The sequence below is a fragment of the Aethalodelphis obliquidens genome, unplaced genomic scaffold, assembly GCF_003676395.1.
Source record: "Aethalodelphis obliquidens isolate GAN/ISIS:26980383/991018 unplaced genomic scaffold, ASM367639v1 scaffold36, whole genome shotgun sequence".
Lineage (NCBI taxonomy): Eukaryota > Metazoa > Chordata > Mammalia > Artiodactyla > Delphinidae > Aethalodelphis > Aethalodelphis obliquidens.
Genome location: NW_020837980.1, coordinates 13,656,871 through 13,682,097, shown reverse-complemented (window position 1 = coordinate 13,682,097; position 25,227 = coordinate 13,656,871). Strand labels below are relative to the sequence as shown.

Genomic DNA, 25,227 nt, shown 5'->3' with positions numbered 1-25,227 from the left:
TAGACAGACAGATTAAAGACTTTCTCAGGCACCTGGGATACCTGGAAATAAGGTGTCCTGGCATGTAGTCCAGCCACGTGGTCTTCCACTCGCTAGTTGAGGAGGCCCATACCTGTGGTTCAGCCAGTCACTGTGCTTACACTCATCGTTGCATCATCGATCAAAACGATGAATACCCAGGAGACAGTTTTTTTGAAAAAAGAGTAATTTTGGCAAGAAACCTCTGTCCATTAAAGAGACATAAGCCACAACTAACTTAGTGGAATCTGCTTCTACCCGCACAAGCGTTCACTGGTATATACTGTACCAAAACCTTTTGGGGCATTAACTGGATGACATATTTGTAGGATAAACATAAAGTGTTACAGATATCTCAATGTAGTTTTTTCTGTGTTAAAAATTTCAGATATTCAAAAATTAATATTTTAAATTTCTATGGGAATAGGCAATACTGGACCATATTGTTCCTTCTTCTTTTATCTTGAAAAAAGCTATGCACTATTGTACCTTTGCGACATTAAAAAATAACACTAAGAATCCTCTTTAATAAACTGAAAATTAGTTTTAACTGAATGAAAGTTATTTTCTCCCATTTCAACAAAAACACTCATTAGGCTAAAGAACAGATTGCTTCATGTTCTTCTGTAGCATATCAAGAAACAACCATTTAATCATATCCACTCAGCTGAGATGTAGAATTGGTTCTTGATTAGAGAATTTTGCTTTTTATCGTACTTTTACCATTACCTCTGTGTTTGCTCATTTTTTGTGTGTGTTATTATTTTTCAACCGATTAGGCCTTGAGGAACTTTTTCTATTCCTGTGCTGGCTGGTGTGTGGTAACGTTCATCCTGGGAGTCTGTGACCGTCACAATGACAATATCATGCTGACAAAGTCAGGCCACATGTTTCATATTGACTTTGGAAAATTCCTGGGCCATGCACAAACATTTGGAGGGATAAAAAGGTCAGTGCTCAAATAATGTTTATTAATGTAATTAAGCAATCTCCCGGAGTGATATATAACATGTAATGGTGTAGAAACCCAGCAGATGACTTGTTCCCCATCTCTCAAATTCCCCAAGATAATGTAAACATGATTATGTATCTAATAACATTGAAGGAAAGATTTTTTTCGATAGACTGTTAATGGAACAAATTAGGTTTCCTCAAGTTGTTAGTACACTAAATTGGCCTTCTCCCACAGGATATTAATACTGCTCCAGTCTGAATTGTACGAAATATGATATGTTCATTTTCTTATAAGCCTTGAATGGACAACGAGGCCTGAGTTCGTGGTCTCAATACATCTGGTATATTGCCCATAACAATCACTAGCCTGGTCTACATGTAAAATGAGCACACTTCCTGCACTAAATTAGGCTTGAATTATTCCAAAAATATTTAGTAAGCATCTACCATTCAAGACTCTGGGGATACAACAAAGCAGATACAAACCCTGATCTCTTTCTAGTAGGGATGATAGACATTAAAAAAGATAACACGAGGAAATGAGGAGTTTCATTTCTTACTAAGAAACTAAAGCAGAGAAATGGGATAGAAATTAACAGGGGCAGGGATGCTCTTTTAAAGAGGCCTCCTTAAAGAAATGAGAGCTGTATAGTGAGTAATCACCTTGTGGAGATCCATGAGAAGAGTATTCCAGGAAGAGAGAACAGCAAAAATAACAGCCATGAGTATGGACTAAGCAGGCATGTTCCAGTGACAGCAAGAAAGCCTGGGGCCTGGAGGTGCAATAAAGAGGGACGGGTAGTAGGACGGAAAGATAAAGGGTTTGGTGGAGGCCAGATCAAGTAGGGCACTGAGGACATGGTGCAGAGGTTGGCTTTTACTTTACGTTCAGAAGCAAACCATTGATGGATTTCAGTGGATTTCAAAGCTCTCGGCTGCTGTCCTGTCAAGTAATGAGACCAGTTAGAAGGCTATTGCAATAGTTAAGGCAAGACCTTAATGGTAAAGAAGTGGCAAAAACTGACAGATTCAGAATATATTTTGGAATCTGAACCACAGGACCTGCTAATTGATTGGCATTGGCAGTCATTAATGGGCTGGGAAAATGGGCCCGGTAAGTAGAAGAAAGGAAAATATTCAAGGATGACTCCTGGATTTTTGTTCTTAGCAAACAATTATATCATTTACTGAAAAGGAAAAGACTGGTGGTTGAATAGGTTTTTGTTTTATTTTATTTGAGCTGGGGGTAAGGGAACCAGAAATCTAAGACTAAAAGTCCCTTGCTCCAAAAAAGGATACTTCATATTAAAGTAGAAATGGGATCAGACCATTCCAAAGACTAATCAGTCACTTTTAGCTAAAAATAGCTTTTCAAAAGAGGAAATAAAAGTCTCCTATAATATAACAAGATGAATTTTCACTAGATGGTCATAATCTGGTATTAAAATGCCAATATAAACTACATAATAAGGTTTAATTCTTATAAACTGATAGCTTCTATTTTGTGGAGGCATACAAATGGAATTGTCTCACTTTTTATTATTTTCAGTACATTGCCTTCTATAATGAATAAGCTCAGGAAGAGTCACCACATATTCATTCATTCCTTACACATCTGTTGAGGATGGTCTGTGTGCCAAGCACTGTGATAAACCTTGGGGATACAAAGATGAATAATACACATTTACCACCTCAGTGGGGCTTACTCTTTCTTTAAAATACTGGGAAGACAGACACATAAATAATTACTCCAGAATGTGGTGAGGGCAGAGATAGAGGTATAGACAATTAGAACATCACAGAGGAGAGATACCTGGTATAAAGGACAAATGTTAATTAACATATACGAGCATATTGCATAATTTACTCATTTAACACTTTCCCTAAATCCACTCTTTCCTAGAAATTTAAAGATTAGATTAAAACTGTAACATTTTTATTTATTTTGCTGTATTGTCCACTGAGAATTCGGGTTAACCCCCTTATTCATTTATTCGACCAGCATCTGTGTTGACCATGGGGGTGGTTAAAAGATGCATAAAGATATTCCAGCTCTACAGAAAAAGTTTCAGTTGGGGAAACTTACAAAGTAAAGAACAAGTTACTAAACAATATAGTAAGTGCTATAATAGAGATATGCACCAAGGTCTGTAGAAAAGATGGAGCCCAATTGTTTGTTTGTTGATGTTACAGCAGCTACTGCTACTTCTGAAGTGCAGCAATTTAAATCTATCTTATGCAACCGTTATGGAGGTCCTGAAAATGTGCCCAGCACAGAGCCTCACTTATAGTAGGTTCTTAATATTGTTTGCTGAATTAGTCAGCCAATAAACTATTCACAGGTCAGCCTTCAACCTTTCAATAATTATTAATTGGATGAAAGAAAATGAAGTTGGCCCTGTCTTCCCTTGAGATTATTGATTATTGAGCACCAGCTAAGGAGGCCAACTGCAGCGTTATTACCCATTTGGATTATTGTTTGCAGGATTCTATCTCCACCAATGGCTATGTAAGACTCATTGGCAATGTCTCCTTGGATTTCTTTATTGATACTGATACTTCTGCCCTGAGTTTCTTTAATGGTTAAACTGAACTATGTCTACTCCCTATTACTCACTATATATTTTGAATTATAGGCAGCATCTAATAATTTTCTTCAAAGTCTCTTTCAGTTGTTTCTGGGGTTCATTTGATTGTTGATTCATTAGGCAACTGCTGTCTTCCATCCTAGGTCCACTGGTTGTTCTTCTTTGTTGCTAGGTGGACAAAGGTCTCATAAATCAGGCCTCTGAATCCCCCTAGGATAAATGAACATTCTTATTTGTACTACACTTATTACATATAAAACTTATCTCTAGAGAAAAGCCAGCTCCACCTAGCTTCTTCTGTACACATACTAGATATATTAATAAACACTCCTTAATATACAAAGCCAGGTTTGTAAATCATGCCCTATGACTATCCTGCTCTCCCATAACCTAGCAAGGCCATATAAATGCCCCAGTAATAAACAGCAATAAGCCAGGATCATACTCCTTAACATAAAATGCAGCACCCGCAGGGAGTAAAGAGCATATGTATCCCAGACACATGTGTTTCTCCTATTGTCTACTCCTTAAAAACATGGGGAAGGAAAGTATTTGTGTGACTTTTTATGGTTTACAAAGTGTCACTAACATACATTAACTGATTTTACTTCATAATAAGTAAAATTGCTCAGCCTCACATAAATACAGTTTCCAGTTGTGGATAAGTTTGGGGTTGACAAAAAGAAATCACATACATAACGTAAAATCCCTCTCTAATAAGATTTAACCCTTAGCCAAGGATACAGAACTTAAGAATGGAAATTAGCAGGCCAACAAAGCGAAAGCAAATGCAGTGTATCTGGGGAGAGATTTTCCCTTGGTTTCCTTAAGAGGAAGCAGCAATGAAGTGATATTCTCCTTACAAGGAAGATCTTGAGAAATAAAGGGATTTCTTGCTGGGTCATTGCCCTTTTGTACTCATGCTTGCATCATCATTCCAGAACATCTTACACTAATCATCCGTGTGGTCCTGTTTAAGACATGTTTATAAACATTGGGCTGTCCTGATTTTTGAATTATGTGGAGTCTTCCCAGCAACACTCTCATTAGGAGTCTTTGCTCAGGTTTCCCTGAACCACTGCTCTTAATTCAGTTTTCCAGAAATCTGGAAAGCCCATCTTCATGCTTAGACCAAATCTGAAGCTCTAACTTTCTAACTTTGAAGAAAGAAAAAAAATTACATCTCAGTTATGAATTTGAAGGATTTCACATCTTGTATAGAAACAAGAAGTTCTTCCTTATTGGTTTTAATTATGAGATTAGATGAAGAGGATTTACACCAGCAGATTAAATCACAGGACAGTTCAGCCCCAGCATTACTTAATGATTCTGGGGAAAAAAATGGCTAATCCCTACAATGAAAACAATGAGTAATTTCACCAACTTTCTGAAACCAGTTGGTTTTTCTTTTGAAGTATTGCCTAATTATTATCTTCACTTCTTTATTTTCTCTTACAGAGATTCAAATTAAAGTGGTTAACAAATTATACATCCACAATTTTTCACTCAAAGTTCCCCTGTAACAATGATTTCCATATAGTAATATTTTCATTGCATAAAAGATATTATTGTAATAAACTCTAAATTTCCACTCAGTAATTTCTTGATGGTGACTTTCTTTTACAGAGGAGGAGAAATTAAGGAAGGCCTTTATTGGTGATGTTTATTGTTCTCCTAACTCATTGTTTCATACTTTTATTTTTTCAGACTATATTTCCAATCTGTATAGTCTTTCACTTTGTAATGCCAGACTTGCATGAAGTCTTTCTTGCAGCCTTATTTCTAGATAATTTTAGAGGCTGTATGAGCAGTAGTTAAAGGCAGGTACCCTGGAGATAGACTATGCTTTTTTCTTTTAATCCCTTACTATCATTTACTAATGATGTGACCTTAAACAAATGGCTCTGTATGCTTCAGTTTAATCTTTTATAAAAAACAGATTTGTTTTGAAGATTAAATTAATTGATATACATAAAATGCTTGGATGAGTTCCTAGCACTGAGTAAAGGCTCTATAAATGTTTGTTGGAATTAATTATAATGTAAGTATTCCAAATGAAGTGACAAGAAATGAGATTGCATCTTTAGGTAATTATTGTTTCTTTTTGTTCAAAGTTATCTAAATATCTTATTTTGATACTTTTTAAAGTACTTTTTTCATACTTTTTAAAGTATTTTTTTGGTACTTTTTATATTTATAAATTGAACTTCTCTGACTTTGAAGTTTGTTGACTGATAGATTAGATTGCACTATTAGGTTTATTTGGATTGTAATGTTTTTTACCAAGTCACGTTTGACTTCTGATGTAATTTTAGACATGAGCAGAGGTGTGCTGGAGCTGGCTTACACTGGCTTGGGAGAGCCTGTGATGTGTATTCTTTCTCAACTCCACATTCAATGACATTCCACTGGTGGCCTGAAATCAGCCATGGTGGGAGAATATACACCATGGAAATTGGCAAATGTCACAAATCAGAGCTTTTTTTTTTCCTAAAAAAAGTAAGTGAGCTGGTTATTAAATATTTACCACCACACTCTAGGACATAAATCCATTTAAAACAGATGAAAAATCATTCCAGAATTCTGTCAAACTCTGTCCTTTTCCTATTAAAATATATACACCTGGGTGATCAAAATATATATCTAAAAAAAAATATTATATATCTGTCTTTTTAACCACATGATTTATACCCGATTTTCAAGTTTTACCCCAACAGATCAACAATCACCTAATATAATTGATCTCAGAATTTTCATCTCAATATTAGTCATAAAAATTATCTGTATCTATAATCATTTTGACGGTCTTCCATATTTAATTACCACTAATTTAAAAATGTTTAATGTTTAAGTTCTAATTTGAGTATTATATTATTTATATTCTAAATATCCTCAATTTAACCATCTTTGGGAAAAAACTCCCTTAGCAGATTAAAAGATTAATTTTTGTCTTACTCCAGTCATTCTGGTTTAGTACAATATTCATAGTAATCCAAATGCCATATAGGTATTAATGATCTCCCACATGCTTTAATTACTACCTTAGTGTTCTTTGAAATTAGATGTTTCACTGGTCTGTTTTCACAAGACTGTTTATTAAGAAACACTCTGGTTCCTTTAACTCAAAGCAGGTTTCAATTTCATCTGAACTTTCTAGAAGAAAAACACACTATCTAATACCTTTCCAGCTGTGAGTACCATAAGAACATCTTTGTATCATAAGCGCCTAGCTAGTGCCTGACATTTAGCAGAAGCTCAATTTTGGTTAATTGAAGGATCACTACAAAAATGCCATACAATTTACTTTTCTTGACCTGAGAAGCAGCAGTTTTTCTGAAGATAAAATTATTAAGAATTTGCCATATTCTGTTATTCTAACTGGAAATTTACCAAGGGATTGTTTTACCTGCTGGTCACTTTACATGTGGGAGTCTGGTGGATGAGACTCAAAATTTGATGCATACTACCTCATAACCATTTAGGATGGCTAGTATCAAAAAACAGAAAATAAGTTTTGACAAGGATGTGGAGAAATTGGAACCCCTGTGCAATGTCAGTGGGAATATAAAATAGTACAGCTACTGTGGAAAACAGTATGGCTGTTACTCAAAAAATTAAAAATGGAATTACCATATGATCCAGCAATTCTGCTTCTGGGAATATACCCAAAGGAATTGAAAGCAGAGTATCAAAGAGATATTTGTACAACCATGTTTATAACAGCATTATTCACAATAACTAAAATGTGGAAGCAGTCCAAATGTTCATCAGTGGATGAATGGATAAGCAGAATATGGAGTATACATACCATAGACTATTATTCATTCTTAAAAGGAATAATTCTGACACATGCCACAGCATGGTTGAATTCTAAGGACATTACACAAAATAAGGCAGCCTCAAAAAGACAAATGACTGTATGATTCCACTTACATGATGTACTTAGAGTAGTCCAAATCATAGCTACAGAGATACAGAAACTAAGGTGGCGGTGACCAGGAGCCTTGGCGAGGGGGGAATGGGGAGTTATTGTTTAATGGGTATAGAATTTCAGTGTTAAGAGATGAAAAGAATTGTGGAGGTGAATGGTGGTGATGGTTGCACAACATTATGAATATATTTAATACCACTGAACTGTACACTTAACAATGGTTTAAGATGGTACGTTTTATGTTATATGTATTTTACCACAGCGAAATAACTGAAAAAAAAATTTGGTACACTGTAATTTTCACAAAGGCCTTCTCCAGTCACAAAGTCAATCTCAGGCAAACTACTCCTAGCATTTGAATAGGGCTTTGGATTTTCCAAAGCACTCTCACTATTTCAAGAAATGAAGTTTATTTTGTCATTCCCATCTTCTTGCTCTTGTTTTTCCCTCTTCTACTTCAATTTATCATTCCATTATGCTTTATCACCTGCTTTCTTTTGAGTAACTTCCTTTATATTTACCTCCCTCCCATTATAAGTAAAAAAAAAACAGTTTCTCTAATTAAAAAACCCAACCACCCAACCATGAGTTTTCTTCAAAAAGAGACTTGCAGATTTTCAGATGAAAAGAGTGAAGGGTGCTTGAGAAAGGAAGAAAAGTTTGTGACACAAAGGGAACAAAGAGAGAGAAAGAGGGAAGGGGAGAGAGAAAACAATTTAAATAGTGTAAGGATTCTGCTTTCCTGCACCCAATGAGAACAAAGCATGCTTAAGATGGCAGACATGAGTGCTGACTCTTTAGCTGGTCTAAGGTACAATGTGCCTGTCAATATAAGCATCTCATAGCCCTGAGTCTGAGTCTAGTTTTTGAAGAAAGACTACAGATATCTCCTAAACATGAACCTAGTATTAGAACTTCTTCTGGTACCCAAATGAAGAAACAGTACCTGCTTCTGTGCTGGGGGAGACACTCCTGATATTAAACTTAGTAAGAGATAAAAGGTCCATTTCAAGCTTTATACATAAATATTGATCATGCATATGGTAACTTTAAGAGTGATTTAAATGTTTTCAGAGTTAACTTGGGCTATTCTTGATTTACACCTTCAACCTGATTTTAAAACCTTATCGTATTTAAAATGCGATACTACCATTCATTGTCACCCAAGCATTATAGCATTAATAATCTTTTCCCTATATCCAGACTAATTTCTGATCCAAGCATACACTGGAATTCCATGCAAAGCATAACTGTGCACTTTCCCTTGAACTCAAGCTCAAGGAGGGGGAAACATGGGAATTTGGAGGAGCTGACCATTCTGTTGCCATTCTCATAAAATCCTGATCTACTCTAAACTCACACCCAAAATATCAGACTTAGGAAAGTAGGCCTTGTGAAGAGGTAGTTGTTTTAACTACCCTCTTCAAATAAGAGAGAGAGTGTACCTGAGCCTGGGAGGAACTCCAGAGTCAGTATCTAAAGTTATTAAGCAGTTAAAGATCAGGGACCTCCCAGAGTCTAACTTAGGACCCACAGTGTATTTATAAAAGAGGCTAGACCAGGGAAAAAAACATGTTTTACACTTAAGAGATTATTGGTGAGGGTCTCCTTAGTTAATAATTGCTGAGAGCTTGGAGCTCTTACAGGGTGTTAAGTGTTCTTTTTGTAATAGTACATGCACCCTTATGTTCTTATTATATTGCACATAGGAGGTTTCTTGTGTTGTCTAATTATACAAGGTTCTATCCTATCCAATGGAGATTCCAAAACTGCCTTCTCAATTAACTCATGGATATGAGACAAGAGACTTGTGTTCTTTCCGTTGGACAGCAAAATGTGCTCTCTGAAATGCAGGTCATTTGTGATATCAGGAAAAGTGTAGGCTTAAACGTTGCCCAATGTACTCTGTAGTCATTTATTTGTATGCTAATATCACCATTCACTATGATGGGAGTCTGCAGCTTTTAGAAATCTTTAAAACAATATATTTTAATGTTACTATGATATTTCCTGGGGACAAAACATTTTTAATTCATGAAATTAATAATAATTTCAATAATAAACATAAAATGTGCCTCATTACTGAGTCCCACATTTCAGATCAGGGTACAAATACATATTCAGCCCTCGAGACTTTCAATGGCGATTTGTATGTGTCCATTTACAGGCTTTATCCATTGCTCGAGTAAATATTAGATGAACTATCCTATAAAAGGAAGAAATAAGTATGTTCACAGAGCACAGAAGACAGATTCTATCATGCATCCTTGCTTGAGTTCTCTGTCTTTCCAGTCCTCTCTCCATATCCACTGCCTACATCACCAATACTGAAACACATAGCTTTTCTCAGATTGTGGTGAAATATCACCGGGAGTGGCAGAAAGCAGTGCTCCTTAGTGTGGTGCTGTGTCATCCAGTATATGGGATCAGATTCTAAAAGGAAAAGTCAAAATTACCCTTTAAAGCCTTATCAATACTTGATATACATTAGCTTAATTAATCCTCACAGTAACTCTTTGCAGTAGCTACTGTTATTTTCTCTAATTTAAGAATCACAAAATAAGACAGAAGTCTACATTGTTATAGTCCACTTTGGGAAGGTGCCATGTAGGAATCTGGTAATTCCATTTCTCAGTAATTCCAACACACTGTTTCCTCTTCAGCATTGGGAAAGATGGCTGTTTCTTTAGTTAGTACCAGATGACATAGTTATCCGCATTTATGGCCATGATATATATTAAATTCATGTCTTTAACAACTATAATCAAATGTGTTGCAAGATGATTGCATGATGGGAGGCATTCAAACATTAAAACCAGGTGTTGACAATAGCAGGGCCACTCTCCCATCTATGGGCAATATGCTCTTTTATGACTGAAGAATCAGGCACAATTGCTCACTCTCTTTTAAATTTTTTCTTACATTAAAAAAATACGTCTAATAGGAATCATTAATCTAATAGAAGTTAAATGCTCATGGGATGTGACTCCAGTTTTCAGCTCGCCAGGGACTGTTTTGTTGAACTTAGTATGGCCAAAGACCACCCTGAACTGTTGGGATGAAGCCCAGTGGTACTATTTAGACTGCATAATTCACATATAAGGAAGTTGCTTCTGTGAATAATTATGTCCTCAAATAGCTTATGTGCTCGATACTTTAAAATCAAACATCATTCATTTTTCAAGTATGTACATATTTGTTTAAGGAATAGTTCAATAAATGAAATAATGCTCATTTTAAGGATATAGCACTTCTGCTATTTCAGAGCTCATCCATTACAGTTAGCATGCTTGGTCCATTACCTTAATAATGTATTTCAGAATAGGGCAGTCTCCACTGTGAGGGCTAGTGGCGCTGAGCAGCCTAGCACTGCAAGAAAGCATTGACACAACAGGGCAGATGTTGTCCTCAGTTTCAAATGGACCATCCTCATGGCCCAGCAATCCCACAATACTTATCCTCACAGGGTAAACCTCAGATCTCTCCAACCCATTATTTACTACTACTTATTTTATTTTTTATTTTTTTTAACATCTTTATTGGGGTATAATTGCTTTACAATGGTGTGTTAGTTTCTGCTTTATAACAAAGTGAATCAGTTATACATATACATATGTTCCCATATCCCTTCCCTCTTGCGTCTCCCTCCCTCCCACCCTCCCTACCACTACTTATTTTAGACAGACAACCACACCTCCTACTTTTTTGGGGAAAAATAAAAAGAAATAGAACAGAGCCTGCTTTTGTACTCAGTACAAAACTCACAAACTTACATCTGCATATAAACTTCTTTCTTGTGATAATAGAAGATTAGTCTTTCATTTCTAAAGCCAATACCTCCATCTGTGCTTTGGAACCATTTCCCTCCCATCTTCTTACATACATTATGCTATCAATAATTCATTTTTCCTTGCGTTCCTCTCCCATTTATTTATTAGCCACACTGTGTGGCTTGTGGGATCTTAGTTCTCTGACCAGGGATTGAACCTGGGCCACAGCAGTGAAAGCTCCAAGTCCTAACCACTGGACCACCAGGGAATTCCCTCATCTCTCTTTTAAATAATTCTGTGAAATATGCTTATCGCTCCACAGTTTAACCTTGCCCCAAAAAATTAGTTTCTATGCCATTTTGCTCACCTTCCCAAATTTCCTGAAGGAGGTTCTAAACTCCTGGTCTCCTTTTCTTACCTCCTATTCCATAACCGCTTCAATCTGGCTTTATTCTTCATTACTTGATAAAATCAATGATGACCATAATGCTAAACCCAACAATATTTATTCCTCATTTTACCTAATTTAGCAGCAGATTTCAACAGTGTTGACTATTTCTTCTTCAAAATACCCTCTTTGCTTGCCTTCTATGATGCATCATCACCCTCTAGTTTTTCTCCCCTACTCAGTGTTCAATGCAGGATGATTCCCTTCTACCAAGATGTCAGATTCCTGAAGATTTATCTTAGTCCTTTTCTCTTCTCACTGTACTGTGTCCAGCAAACTGGTATCAGTTACATCCAAGGCTTCTATCAATATTTATTTCCAGATGTCTTATACAAACTTTAATTAAACATTTTATTTTGAGATAATTGTAGATTCACATGCAGTTTTAAGATGTAATACAAAGAGATCCCATGTGCCCTTTACCAGTTCCCCCCAATGGTAACATCTTATAAAATTACAGTACAATATCATGACCAGCTTATTAATATTGATACTATCCAGATACAGAACAGCTTCATCACCCCTAGGATGCTTCGTGTTACCCCACTTCCCTCTCACCCCCCGATCCCCCTCTATCCTTAACCCCTGGCAACTACTAATTTGTTCTCCATTTCAATAATTTTGTCATTTCATATATTCATTAATGCAAACACATACTTACTTGTCCTAAAATGAAATTATATACCATTTAGAAAGGAATAAATGCATAGCCTTTGGGATTAAAAAAAAAAAGAAGAAGAATTCTTAAAAGAAAAAAATTTTTATCCTGATCCCTTAGTATGACGACATCAGGTGAGAGAGAGAGAAATAGAAAAGATATCCAGAAGTGGGAAACTATACAGGTAAAATGTACAGAAGCATGAATAGTTAGGACTTAGGCAGGTAATAGTAAGACCACTTATCTGGAAACAACAAAAAAAAAAGGTAGGATAGTCACAACAAGAAATTTCTCGTTTATTTGCACAGCTATAAATGAGAGATTTTCAACATTTTATTCAGAATGCACACAGTATAGATTCTAAGAGACCAAATCGTTTCCAATCTTCCCTCTTGCCACAGCCAATTTATATCTCAGGTTTATAAGTCCTACTTAAACTTCAGACACAGGCTCCAGTACCCTAATTCTGTAACCTAGGATTAGGTTCACATTTGAGTAGATTGATAAATCACGTACCAGCTGCAGTTCTTACAGCCTCTAGGGATGGGATAGGATTCTGTTTCACACGTGAGGCTTCTTTCCATTTCTAGAAAAGTTTTAGTCTAATTCTGAGTTATTTTTTAAAATTGCTCAGAAGTGAGCCATGCAAATCATACAGAAAAGATGCAGCATTTTAAACTATGGTAATAATTGAAACACAGCTAAACTTGGGTTCTTCAGTATTATTATTAGTTTATATTTTCTCTAACGGATATGTTTCCTTTGTGTATTTGACTCTCTGCTATAATGTTTCTTCATCTGATTTATAATGGTGGTTACCGTGGAAGAAGGAAATGTGTTATCACATGAACTTAAGCATAACTACAAAAACTTTCCGAGAGAAATCACTTTGATCAAACATACTTTTCTCTATTGAAAAGAAAAGCGTATCTATTAAGTTAGAAAAGAAAATTTCAGGAAGTTGTAAAATTTAGTGCTCTTTCAAAATTATTTCAAAAGTTTCATTCAACATAGCAAATATACAACAGTATAGAGAGTAAGAAAAAAGAATTGGAAAACTTTTATATACAAAATTAAGATTTTATTCTGATTATGGAAGTCTAGGATATTGCTAAAACTCACTAAAATGTTAGCAGTAGTGATGACTCTGTGGGTGAGTGATATGTAAAAAATGCTACCAAATTCAAAGGTCCACTTAAGGGCTTATGCAACCAAAGAGGTTACATGGAAGAGCTGGGAGTAAATTAAACTTTGAAGGAAAGATGGGATTCTACAGATGGCATTTTTGAAGAGAAAAGGAGATTTAGCTTCGACTAGGTTCAGCTCTAGAACATTTTTATTAGTTTGGGGACTAGTTAGAGTATTTAAAATTTATTGAGTGTTTACTATGTGCCAGGCTATGTTCTAAGTACTTTTACATGCTTTAACTCATCTAATCCTCTCAGCAATCCCAGTAGTCAAGTGCTCTTATCCCCATTTTACAGAGGAAGAGATTGAGGCACACAGAGGATAAGTAACTTGCTGAGGGTTGCAGAACTACTAAGTGGTAGAACATGATTTGAAGCCTGGCTGGCAGGCCTGCAGTCTGTGCCCTGTGCATAGAACCTCATATAGCCATTCACAAGTGTGTAGTCCTCTCTGTGTCAGGCCTTTGTGTATATGTTCTTAGTTAATCCTCACAGCAATTTGAAGAGCTAGGTTAGGTATTGCTTGTCCATTTCAGAGATGAGGAAACTGAGATACAGCAGGTCCAGGATTAGAACCCATGCTGTATCTCATGTTTTCAACATCTGTGCTCCCAGCTTGGCCAAAGTAAAGGGCTGTAAAGTAAATTCATAGCATACAGGCTAGATAAGTCAATGTAGGCCAAATATAAAAGGATTTTGAGCAAAAATTTTAAAATTTGGACTTGATTCTTAAGAAATTCCTCAGTGTCTAGGTGCTCAATAAATTTTCTTGAATGAATGAATGAATGAATGAATGAATATAAAGCTAAGTGGGGAAATTATTACATCAGCTTCTCCTCCAGACATTTAGTGGTAGCATGGATCACACAATAAAATTTAAAAACCACAGCCAGACAGAGGTAGCTTACTTATTTTCATCAAAATACTTTGCCAGCAATTAGATTCCACTGCCCCAGATGAGCTACAAAATACCTGAGTTGTGGCTTTCTGATTTGAATATACACACTTCTGAAAGGTCTGGTTAACTAAGTTCAATTAGTGAGATTTCCAGCTCTACTGAAACAGGAGGAAAGGGGGCAGGACACAACCTTTGAAAGAATGACATAGCCCAAGGACATCACATAAACTGATTAGAACCAAATGGGTCCAAGATGGCAGAGAAGTAGATTTCTACTAGACCTTGAACCTCAGTATACGCTCATTGTAACACATCAGCAAGCTAAATGACACACCCACAGGCGCCATGACAGTTCCAAGATTGACCATAAGGATCAAAAAGTGAGCGGTGGCCCAATTCCTGGAAATCCCCGCCCATTCCTGAAATAGCTGGAATACTCTTCCCACTCATTAGCCTATGAAATTACCCACCCCTATAAAAACTAACAACCCCATACCCTGGTGCCACTCTCACCTTCTGAGATGGCTCACGCTCTGTCTGTGGAGTGTGTTTCTCTCTAAATAAATCCACTTCTTACCTATCACTTGTCTCTCACTGAATTTTTTCTGCGATGAGACATCAAGAACCTGAGCTTCCTTAAGTACTGAAACCAGCTGTGTGATCTCAGTTGGAAGACACTGGGTTTTGGCCGGGTTCGAGTCCCGGTTGCATGGGTTCAAGTCCCAATCAGGGTTTTGGCCAGGTTCAAGTTCCGGCCTCGGGGGTTCAAGTCCCAATCTGGGTTTAGGCTGAGTTCGAGTCCCAGCAAGTGGGTTCAAGACTCAATCTGAGGTGCAGTTTCACTACTATGTTTTTATTAAAATAGCTAAGCATAGCAACAGTAAAGAAGACAATTATCCTTGTAGTTCCCTGGTGGCCTAAGTTAGGACTCCAGACTTTCACTGCTGAGGTCCAGGTTCAATCCCTGGTCAGGGAACTGAGATCCTGCAAGCCCCACAGCATGACCAAAAACAAACAAACAAACAACTATGTACATATATACACATATATACATAAAATTAACCAAAAAAATTCAGAGGCTTCCTCAATAATCCTTGACTTTTCTCAGTTACTGCTTGAACTGAACTTAGTTATATCTAGGCTGCTAGGCTCAAATTTTAAAATGTCTTCAGTTCATTCAAAAATCTTTATGGACTTCCGGCCTCTGCCACCGCTGCCGCGAGCTGAGGGCCGAGAGAGTTGGGCGGCGGGCGCGACGGTCCCCGCGCAGCCATGGACTGGCTCATGGGGATAGAGAAGGGCTGGCACTTTTCACCCAGTAGCGTGGTCCTCCATCTGATCTGTGCCCAGCTCTGGAGCAGTGTTGAAATTAGCTGGAAACCCCTGCTGCTCCCCTTCCTCTTGCATCTTCTGAGTTACATCATGTCTGGTACTCCCATCGTGCAGGGTTGGCTCTCCAGGGTTTCTGGTCAACCGGGCTGGTGAGCCTGAGAACTGGCATTTCCGACAGGCTCCCAGGTGATGCTGGACCAGGAGCAGGTGGGGAAGCAGCCATGTAACTGTGTGGAGGCCTCATGGGCATGGAAGCATGTGAGCTGCACGCCCCTCGCGGAGTGTCTGCCGCCTGCACAGCACTGTCGATGCTGGGGCAGGATGGGTCTTTTTGTGGGACCTCCACCCACAAGACACCAGGAGCACCCCTCACTGGGAAAACTTCAGACATTCTTACACATGCTTTTTCAGAGAATAGAGGAGGAAATACTACCTAACTAATTCAGTGAGGCTAAAATAAGACAAGAACCTAACAAGAAAAGGACAATTGCAGAACACTGTCCTCTGTGAACACAGATGTAAAACTCCCTAAGAAACTATTAGCAAAACGAATCTGGCAATATATAAAAAGAATAACAGGTCATAACCCAGAGAGGGTTTTTTCCCAGCAATCTAAGCTTAGCTGACCTTTGAAAATCAGTCAGTATAATTCACCACATTAACAGAATAAAGGAGAAAAAAAATCTCAATTAGATGTAGAAACAGTGCATGGCAAAATATTCACATAAACAATCAGCAAACCAGGAATAGAAGGGAATGTTCTCAAGTGGTAAAGGGCACCCAGAAAAAATCTAGAGCTCATATCAAATGTTCAGTTGAAAGACTAGACTGAACATCTTGCCCTGCGATCAGGAACCAGGCAAGGATGCTCTCTCTCACTACTTCTGTTCAGCACTGTGCTGATGGTCTTAGCTGTGCAATGAGGCAAAAAAAAGAAAAAGAAGAAGAAAAAGAAATAAAAGGTATAACTATTGGAAAGGAAGAGGTAGTTTGTTTGGGAAATAACAGGGTCATATATACTTATAAAATTATAGGAAACTGCAAAAAGTCCAAGAAGAAGATATAAAAATTGGAAATATTTGTGAACCCAACATAGGAGCACCTCAATACATAAGGCAAATACTAACAGCCATAAAAGGGGAAGTTGACAATAACACAATCATAGTAGGGAACTTTGGCACCCTACTTTCACCAATGGACAGATCATCCAAAATGAAAATAAATAAGGAAACACAGTTTTAAATGATACATTAAACAAGATGGACTTAATTGATATTTATAGGACCTTCCATCTAAAAACAAGAGAATACACATTTTTCTCAAGTGCTCATGGAATATTCTCCAGGATAGATCATATCTTGGGTCACAAATCAAGCCTTGGTAAATTTAAGAAAATTGAAATTATATCAAATATCTTTGCCAAACACAACCCTATGAGACTAGACATCAATTACAGGAAAAAAATCTGTAAAAAATACAAACACCTGGAGGCTAAACAATACACTACTTAATGACGAAGTGATCACTGAAGAAATCAAAGAGGAAATTTTAAAAACCTAAAAACAAATGACAATGGAGACATGACAACCCAAAATCTATGGGATGCAGCCAAAGCAGTTCTAAGAGGGAAGTTTATAGCAATACAATCCTACCTTAAGAAACAGGAAACATCTCGAATAAACAACCTAACCTTGCACCTAAAGCAATTAGAGAAAGAAAAACCAAAAAACCCCAAAGTTAGCAGAAGGAAAGAAATCATAAAAATCAGATCAGAAATAAATGAAAAAGAAATGAAGGAAATGATAGCAAAGATCAGTAAAACTAAAAGCTGGTTCTTTGAGAAGATAAACAAAATTGATAAACCATTAGCCAAACTCATCAAGAAAAAAAGGGAGAAAACTCAAATCAATACAATTAGAAATGAAAAAGGGGAAGTAAAAACTGACACTGCAGAAATACAAAGATTATGAAAGATTACTACAAGCAACTTTATACCAATAAAATGGACAACCTGGAAGAAATGGACAAATTCTTAGAAATGCACAACCTGCCAAGACTGAATCAGGAAGAAATAGAAAATATGAACAGACCAATCCCAAGCATTGAAATTGAAACTGTGATTAAAAATCTTCCAACAAAGAAAAGCCCAGGACCAGATGGCTTCACAGGCGAATTCTATCAAACATTTGGAGAACAGCTAACACCTATCCTTCTCAAACTCTTCCAAAATATAGCAGAGGGAGGAATACTCCCAAACTCATTCTACAAAGCCACCATCACCCTGATACCAAAACCAGACAAGGATGTCACAAAGAAAACTACAGGCCAATATCACTGATGAACATAGATGCAAAAATCCTCAACAAAATACTAGCAAACAGAATCCAACAGCACATAAAGAGGATCACACACCATGATCAGGTGGGGTTTATTCCAGGAATGCAAGGATTCTTCAATATATGCAAATCAATCAATGTGATACACCATATTAATAATTGAAGGAGAAAAACCATATGGTCATCTCAATAGATGCAGAGAAAGCTTTCGACAAAATTCAACACCCATTTATGATAAAAACCCTCCAGAAAGTAGGCATAGAGGGAACTTACTTCAACATAATAAAGGTCATATATGACAAACCCACAGCCAACGTCATCCTCAATGGTGAAAAACTGAAAGCATTTCCACTAAGATCAGGAACAAGACAAGGTTGCCCACTCTCACCACTCTTGTTCAACATAGTTTTGGAAGTTTTAGCCACAGCAATCAGAGAAAAAAAGGAAATAAAAGGAATCCAAATTGGAAAAGAAGAAGTAAAGGTGTCACTGTTTGCAGACCACATGATACTATACATAGAGAATCCTAAAGATGCTACCAGAAAACTACTAGAGCTAATCAATGAATTTGGTAAAGTAGCAGGATACAAAATTAATGCACAGAAATCTCTGGCATTCCTATACACTATTGATGAAAAATCTGAAAGTGAAATCAAGAAAACACTCCCATTTACCATTGCAACAAAAAGAATAAAATATCTAGGAATAAACCTACCTAAGGAGACAAAAGATCTGTATGCAGAAAATTATAAGACACTGCTGAAAGAAATTAAAGATGATACAAATAGATGGAGATATATACCATGTTCTTGGATTGGAAGAATCAACATTGTGAAAATGACTCTACTACCCAAAGCAATCTACAGATTCAATGCAATCCCTATCAAACTACCACTGGCATTTTTCACAGAACTAGAACAAAAAAATTCACAATTTGTATGGAAACACAAAAGACCCCGAATAGCCAAAGCAATCTTGAGAACGAAAAATGGAACTGGAGGAATCAGGCTCCTTGACTTCAGACTATATTACAGAGCTACAGTAATCAAGGCAGTATGGTAGTGGCACAAAAACAGAAATATAGATCAATGGAACAGGATAGAAGGCCCAGAGATAAAGCCATGCACATATGGTCACCTTATCTTTGATAAAGGAGGCAGGAATATACAGTGGAGAAAGGACAGCCTCTTCAATAAGTGGTATTGGGAAAACTGGACAGGTACATGTAAAAGTATGAGATTAGAACACTCCCTAACACCATACACAAAAATAAGCTCAAAATGGATTAAAAACCTAAATGTAAGGCCAGAAACTATCAAACTCTTAGAGGAAAACGTAGGCAGAACACTCTATGACATAAATCACAGGAAGATCCTTTTTGACCCACCTCCTAGAGAAATGGAAATAAAAACAAAAATAAACCTAATGAAACTTCAAAGCTTTTGCACAGCAAAGGAAACCATAAACAAGACCAAAAGACAACCCTCAGAATGGGAGAAAATATTTGCAAATGAAGCAACTGACAAAGGATTAATCTCCAAAATTTACAAGCAGCTCATGCAGCTCAATAACAAAAAAACAAACAGACCAATCCAAAAATGGGCAGAAGACCTAAATAGACATTTCTCCAAAGAAGATATACAGAGTGCCAACAAACACATGAAAGAATGCTCAACATCGTTAATCATTAGAGAAATGCAAATGAAAACTGCAATGAGATATCATCTCACACCGGTCAGAATGGCCATCATCAAAAAATCTAGAAACAATAAATGCTGGAGAGGGTGTGGAGAAAAGGGAACACTCTTGCACTGCTGGTGGGAATGTTAATTGGTACAGCCACTATGGAGAACAGTATGGAGGTTCCTTAAAAAACTATAAACAGAACTACCATATGACCCAGCAATCCCACTGCTGGGCATATACCCTGAGAAAACCATAATTCAAAAAGAGTCATGTACCAAAAGTTCATTGCAGCTCTATTTACAATAGCCAGAAGATGGAAACAACCTAAGTGTCCATAATCGGATGAATGGATAAAGAAAATGTGGCACATATATACAATGGAATATTACTCAGCCATAAAAAGAAACGAAATTGAGTTATTTGTAGTGAGGTGGATGGACCTAGAGTCTGTCATACAGAGTGAAGTAAGTCAGAAAGAGAAAAACAAATACCGTATGCTAACACATATATATAGAATCTAAGAAAAAAGAGAAAAGGTCATGAAGAACCTAGGGGCAAGACGGGAATAAAGACGCAGACCTACTAGAGAATGGACTTAAGGATATGGGGAGGGGGAAGGGTAAGCTGTGACAAAGTGGGAGAATGGCATGGACATATATACACTACCAAACCTAAAATAGATAGCTAGTGGGAAGCAGCCACACAGCACAGGGAGATCAACTCGGTGCTTTGTGACCACCTAGAGGGGTGGGATAGGGAGGGTGGGAGGGAGGGAGACGCAAGAAGGAAGAGATATGGGAACATATGTATATGTATAACTGATTCACTTTGTTATAAAGCAAAAACTAACACACTATTGTAAAGCAATTATACTCCAATAAAGATGTAAAAAAACAAAAATCTTTGTTTTTAACAACATTTTACTCAAAACTGTATTCGCATTTCAAATGCTTCTAGATCAGGGGTCCCCACCCCCAGGCTACAGACCGGTACCAGTCGGTGGCCTGTTAGGAGCCGGGCTGCACAGCAGGAGGTGAGCGACGGGGGAGCGAGCAAAGCTTCATCTGTATTTTGCTCTCATTACCGCCTGAGCTCTGCCTCCTGTCAGATCAGAGATGGCATTAGTTTCTCATAGGAGGGCAAACCCTACTGTGAACTGTGCATGCAAGGGATCTAGGTTGCGTGCTTCTTATGAGAATTAATGCCTGATGATCTGAGGTGGAGCTGAGGCAGTGATGCTAGCGCTGGGGAGTGGCTGCAAATACAGATTATCATTAGCAGACAGGTTTGCCTGCACAGAGACCATAATCAATCAATTGCTTGCAGACCCTATCAGTGAGTGGCAAGTGAAAGCAAACTCAGGGCTCCCAATGATTCTGCATTATGGTGAGTTGTATAATTATTTCATTATATATTACAATGTAATAATAATAGAAATAAAGTGCACAGTAAATGTAATGCACTTGAATCATCCCAAAACCATCCCCTCCCACCACCACCACACCCTCCCACCCTGGTCCGTGGAAAAATTCTCTTCCATGAAACTGGTCCCTGGTGCCAAAAAGGTTGGGGACTGCTGTTCTAGTTGACCTTTAGCCAAATCAGTAATGAAACTCTGTCTCATCCTTGCTCTTATTCAGTTAGGGAGACCTCATCACAGAGCGGGTGAGCAGCCTTCTCTCTGCTCTCGCTATTAGAAGCACTAACACTTCATCTCAGGTCTCTTCGTGTTTCAAATAACATGAGAAAAAACTGACAAATATAGGGAAAACAGGATCTTCTGGTCCTTCTTTCTGGTCCTTTGTTTTTCTGTTTTTCCAGAAATGAAATATAGTTACCTCTTTTTTCCCTTACTAAGCATATCACAGTAAGTTGGTAACATCTGTTTTTTCAGATTACCTTCTGAAAGAACCTGTCATTACATATCTTAGCTTTTCTTTTTTTTTTTGGAACTATAACTGACTTACAGCATCATAATTAGTTTCAGCTGTAGAACATAGTGATTCAATATTTTATACATTACAAAATGGTCACCATGATAAGTCTAGTTACCATCTGTCACCATACAGAATTATTACAATATTATTGACTGTATTCTCTATGCTATACATTACATCCCTGTGAGTTATTTATTTTATAACAAGAAGTTTGTAACTCTTAATTTCCCTCACCTATTTCACTAATCCCCCCACCTCCCTCCCCTCTGGCAACCACCACTTTGTTCTCTGAGTCTGTTTCTGTTTTGCTATGTTTGTTTGTTTTGTTTTTTAAATGCTACATGTGAGTGAAACCATGTGGTATATATGTCTCTCTCTGTCTGATACATTTCATTTAGTGTAATATCCTCTAGGTCCATCCATGTTGTTGCAAATGGAAAGATTTCATTATTTTTTATGGTTGAATAATATTCCGTTATATATACACCACGTCTTCTTTATCCATTCATCTATCGATAGACACTTAGGTTGCTTCCATATCTGGGCTATTGTAAATAATGCTCCCCAATTTGTTGAGCATTTGTACAATCTACCTTGAACTCTTTATGGGATAGATTGCTTATCTCCACTTCCAAAGTTCTTCTGGGGTTTTGTTCCTTCTTTGGAACATATTTCTTTGTCTCCTCATTTTGCCTAATTCTCTGTTTATTTCTAAGTATTAGGCAAGTCAGTTATGTTTCCTGACCTTGGAGAAATGGCCTTATGTAGGAGATGTCCTATGGGGCCCAACAGCACACTACCCTCTGGTCGGCAGAGCTGTATGCTCTAGGGGTGCCCTTTATGTGGGCTGAGTGGGCCCTTCTGTTGTGATGAGGCAGACTACTGTGGGTGCACAGGTAGTCAGGGCTGGCCCGCATCTGGTTGGCTGTCCAGCTCTGGCTCAAGAGGAGGCTGCCAACCCACTGGTGGGCAGGACAGGGTCCCAGTGGTGGCTGGCTGTGGGGCCCAAAAGGGGGATCCCGGGACTGATGTTGGCCCACTATATCTTAGCTTTTGCCTGAAACTTTTTACCTAAAGGGTCAGTATACCATCTAAGGGAAAGAGAAAGGTTTTTTAAAAAAAAAAAAAAAAGCACCATGAGGTTAAATAAATGATCTGTTCTATCATTTAAAAATTTAGCAGTAAATATACTTTCTGTAAAATCACCTTAATTATTAATTTGGCCTTAAATTAATTTTAATGAATAATATTCACATCAAATATAACTTGGAATTAACTATTTAAGCCAATATAGGTCAACTTTGTAAAATAACTTACCCTTCCTTCTCTGTTGCAGTTCAGCTACATTATTCAAAGTCTACAGTTAGCAAGTTTCTCCAGCTGTCCTACAATGAAGGAGGTTCATGCATTAGAATATAACAAAAAATTTCAAATGGAAATAAGTTGTTGTCACTGCCTAATATAACCCTTCAAACCATTTCTCTTCCTGCTTATGGTTGGTGTTGTTTTTTGGTTTATAGGGACAGAGCCCCTTTTATTTTTACTTCAGAGATGGAGTACTTTATTACAGAGGGTGGGAAAAACCCACAGCATTTCCAAGATTTTGTGGAGCTTTGCTGTCGAGCTTATAATATTGTCAGAAGACACAGCCGCCTGCTCTTAAACCTGCTAGAAATGGTAAGTCCCTTGGGGAAATAACAGAAATAATAAGCTTCTTTTATGGCTCTCTTTCAGTAGTCTATCTTTCCTAATGGCTTGGAGTTCCCCAAAGAGCTATTCAAAACAGAATGGAATGAACAAACTAAAAGCACCATGGTACAGCTTATAAATACATTTCTTAATAATTCATAACATTTGTTCACAGTTATTGTCTCAAACCTTTCTCTTCACAATAATATTGATGTATTCAGGGGTTATCTCAGTACTTTGATTAAAGGTCAAGGACAGTAATTTAGAATATTATACCAATTGTACTGTGCTTTAGAATTTTTTCAAAAGTATTTTTAAAATACTGTCTCATTTTCACATTATGGCAACCCAATGATGTAGAACAAGCAAGGATTTTTTCTGGTTTCCCTCCCAATCTCTGCCTTTGATCACTTGCTTATTTTCCAGATTAAGAAACTGAGAGCCAAAAATGTAAGGTGACTTCCTAGCAACTTGACTCGAGGGTGGTACATTTACTACATTGAGTCTACTGAGTCATGGTCCTGGGTACTCTCTGTTGACCAACAGGGGAATTTTTTTTTTTTAGCATCTTTATTGGAGTATAATTGCTGTACAATGGTGTGTTAGTTTCTGCTTTATAACAAAGTGAATCAGTTATACATATACATATGTTCCCATATCTCTTCCCTCTTGCGTCTCCCTCCCTCCCACCCTCCTTATCCCATCCCTCTAGATGGTCACAAAGCGCCGAGTTGATCTCCCTGTGCTATGCGGCTGCTTCCCACTAGCTATCTATTTTACGTTTGGTAGTGTATATATGTCCGTGCCACTTTGTCACAGCTTACCCTTCCCCCTCCCCATATCCTCAAATCCATTCTCTAGTAGGTCTGTGTCTTTATTCCTGTCTTGCCCCTAGGTTCTTCATGACTCTTTTTCTTTTTTCTTAGATTCCATACATATGTGTTAGCATACGGTATTTGTTTTTCTCTTTCTGACTTACTTCACTCTGTATGACAGACTCTAGGTCCATCCACCTCACTACAAATAACTCAATTTCGTTTCTTTTTATGGCTGAGTAATATTCCATTGTATATATGTGCTACATCTTCTTTATCCATTCATCTGTTGATGGACACTTAGGTTGCTTCCATGTCCTGGCTATTGTAAATAGAGCTGCAATGAACATTTTGGTACACGACTCTTTTTTTTTTTTTTTTTGCGGTACGTGGGCCTCTCACTGCTGTGGCCTCTCCCGTTGCGGAGCACAGGCTCCGGACGCGCAGGCTCAGCGGCCATGGCTCACGGGATCAGCCGCTCCGCGGCATGTGGGATCTTCCCGGACCGGGGCACGAATCCGTGTCCCCTGCATCGGCAGGTGGACTCTCAACCACTGCGCCACCAGGGAAGCCCCATGACTCTTTGTGAGTTCTGGTTTTCTAAGGGTATATGCCCAGTAGTGGGATTGCTGGGTCGTATGGTAGTTCTATTTTTAGTTTTTTAAGGAACCTCCATACTGTTCTCCATAGTGGCTGTATCAATTTACATTTCCACCCACAGTGCAAGAGTGTTCCCTTTTCTCCACACCCTCTCCAGCATTTATTGTTTCTAGATTTTTTGATGATGGCCATTCTGACTGGTGTGAGATGATATCTCATTGTAGTTTTGATTTGCATTTCTCTAATGATTAATGATGTTGAGCATTCTTTCATGTGTTTTTTGGCACTCTGTATATCTTCTTTGGAGAAGTGTCTATTTAGGTCTTCTGCCCATTTTTGGATTGGGTTGTTTGTTTTTTTGATATTGAGCTGCTTGTAAA

General features: G+C 37.6%; 1 protein-coding gene across 12 annotated transcripts in view; it reads left to right on the top strand.

Annotated features, from left to right (window-relative positions):
• PIK3C2G (phosphatidylinositol-4-phosphate 3-kinase catalytic subunit type 2 gamma) overlaps window positions 1-25,227 on the top strand; it is a 369,692-nt gene that overhangs the window by 214,289 nt on the left and 130,176 nt on the right. For all 12 annotated transcript variants that reach the window (XR_003437791.1, XM_027129484.1, XM_027129485.1 and 9 more), the window contains 2 exons: window positions 798-967; window positions 23,264-23,420. Coding sequence is in view for 11 of the 12 variants with exons in the window: in XM_027129484.1 (XP_026985285.1) it covers window positions 798-967; window positions 23,264-23,420 (327 nt within the window). In the remaining variant the exon portion in view is untranslated. The remainder of the gene's footprint in view (window positions 1-797; window positions 968-23,263; window positions 23,421-25,227) is intronic.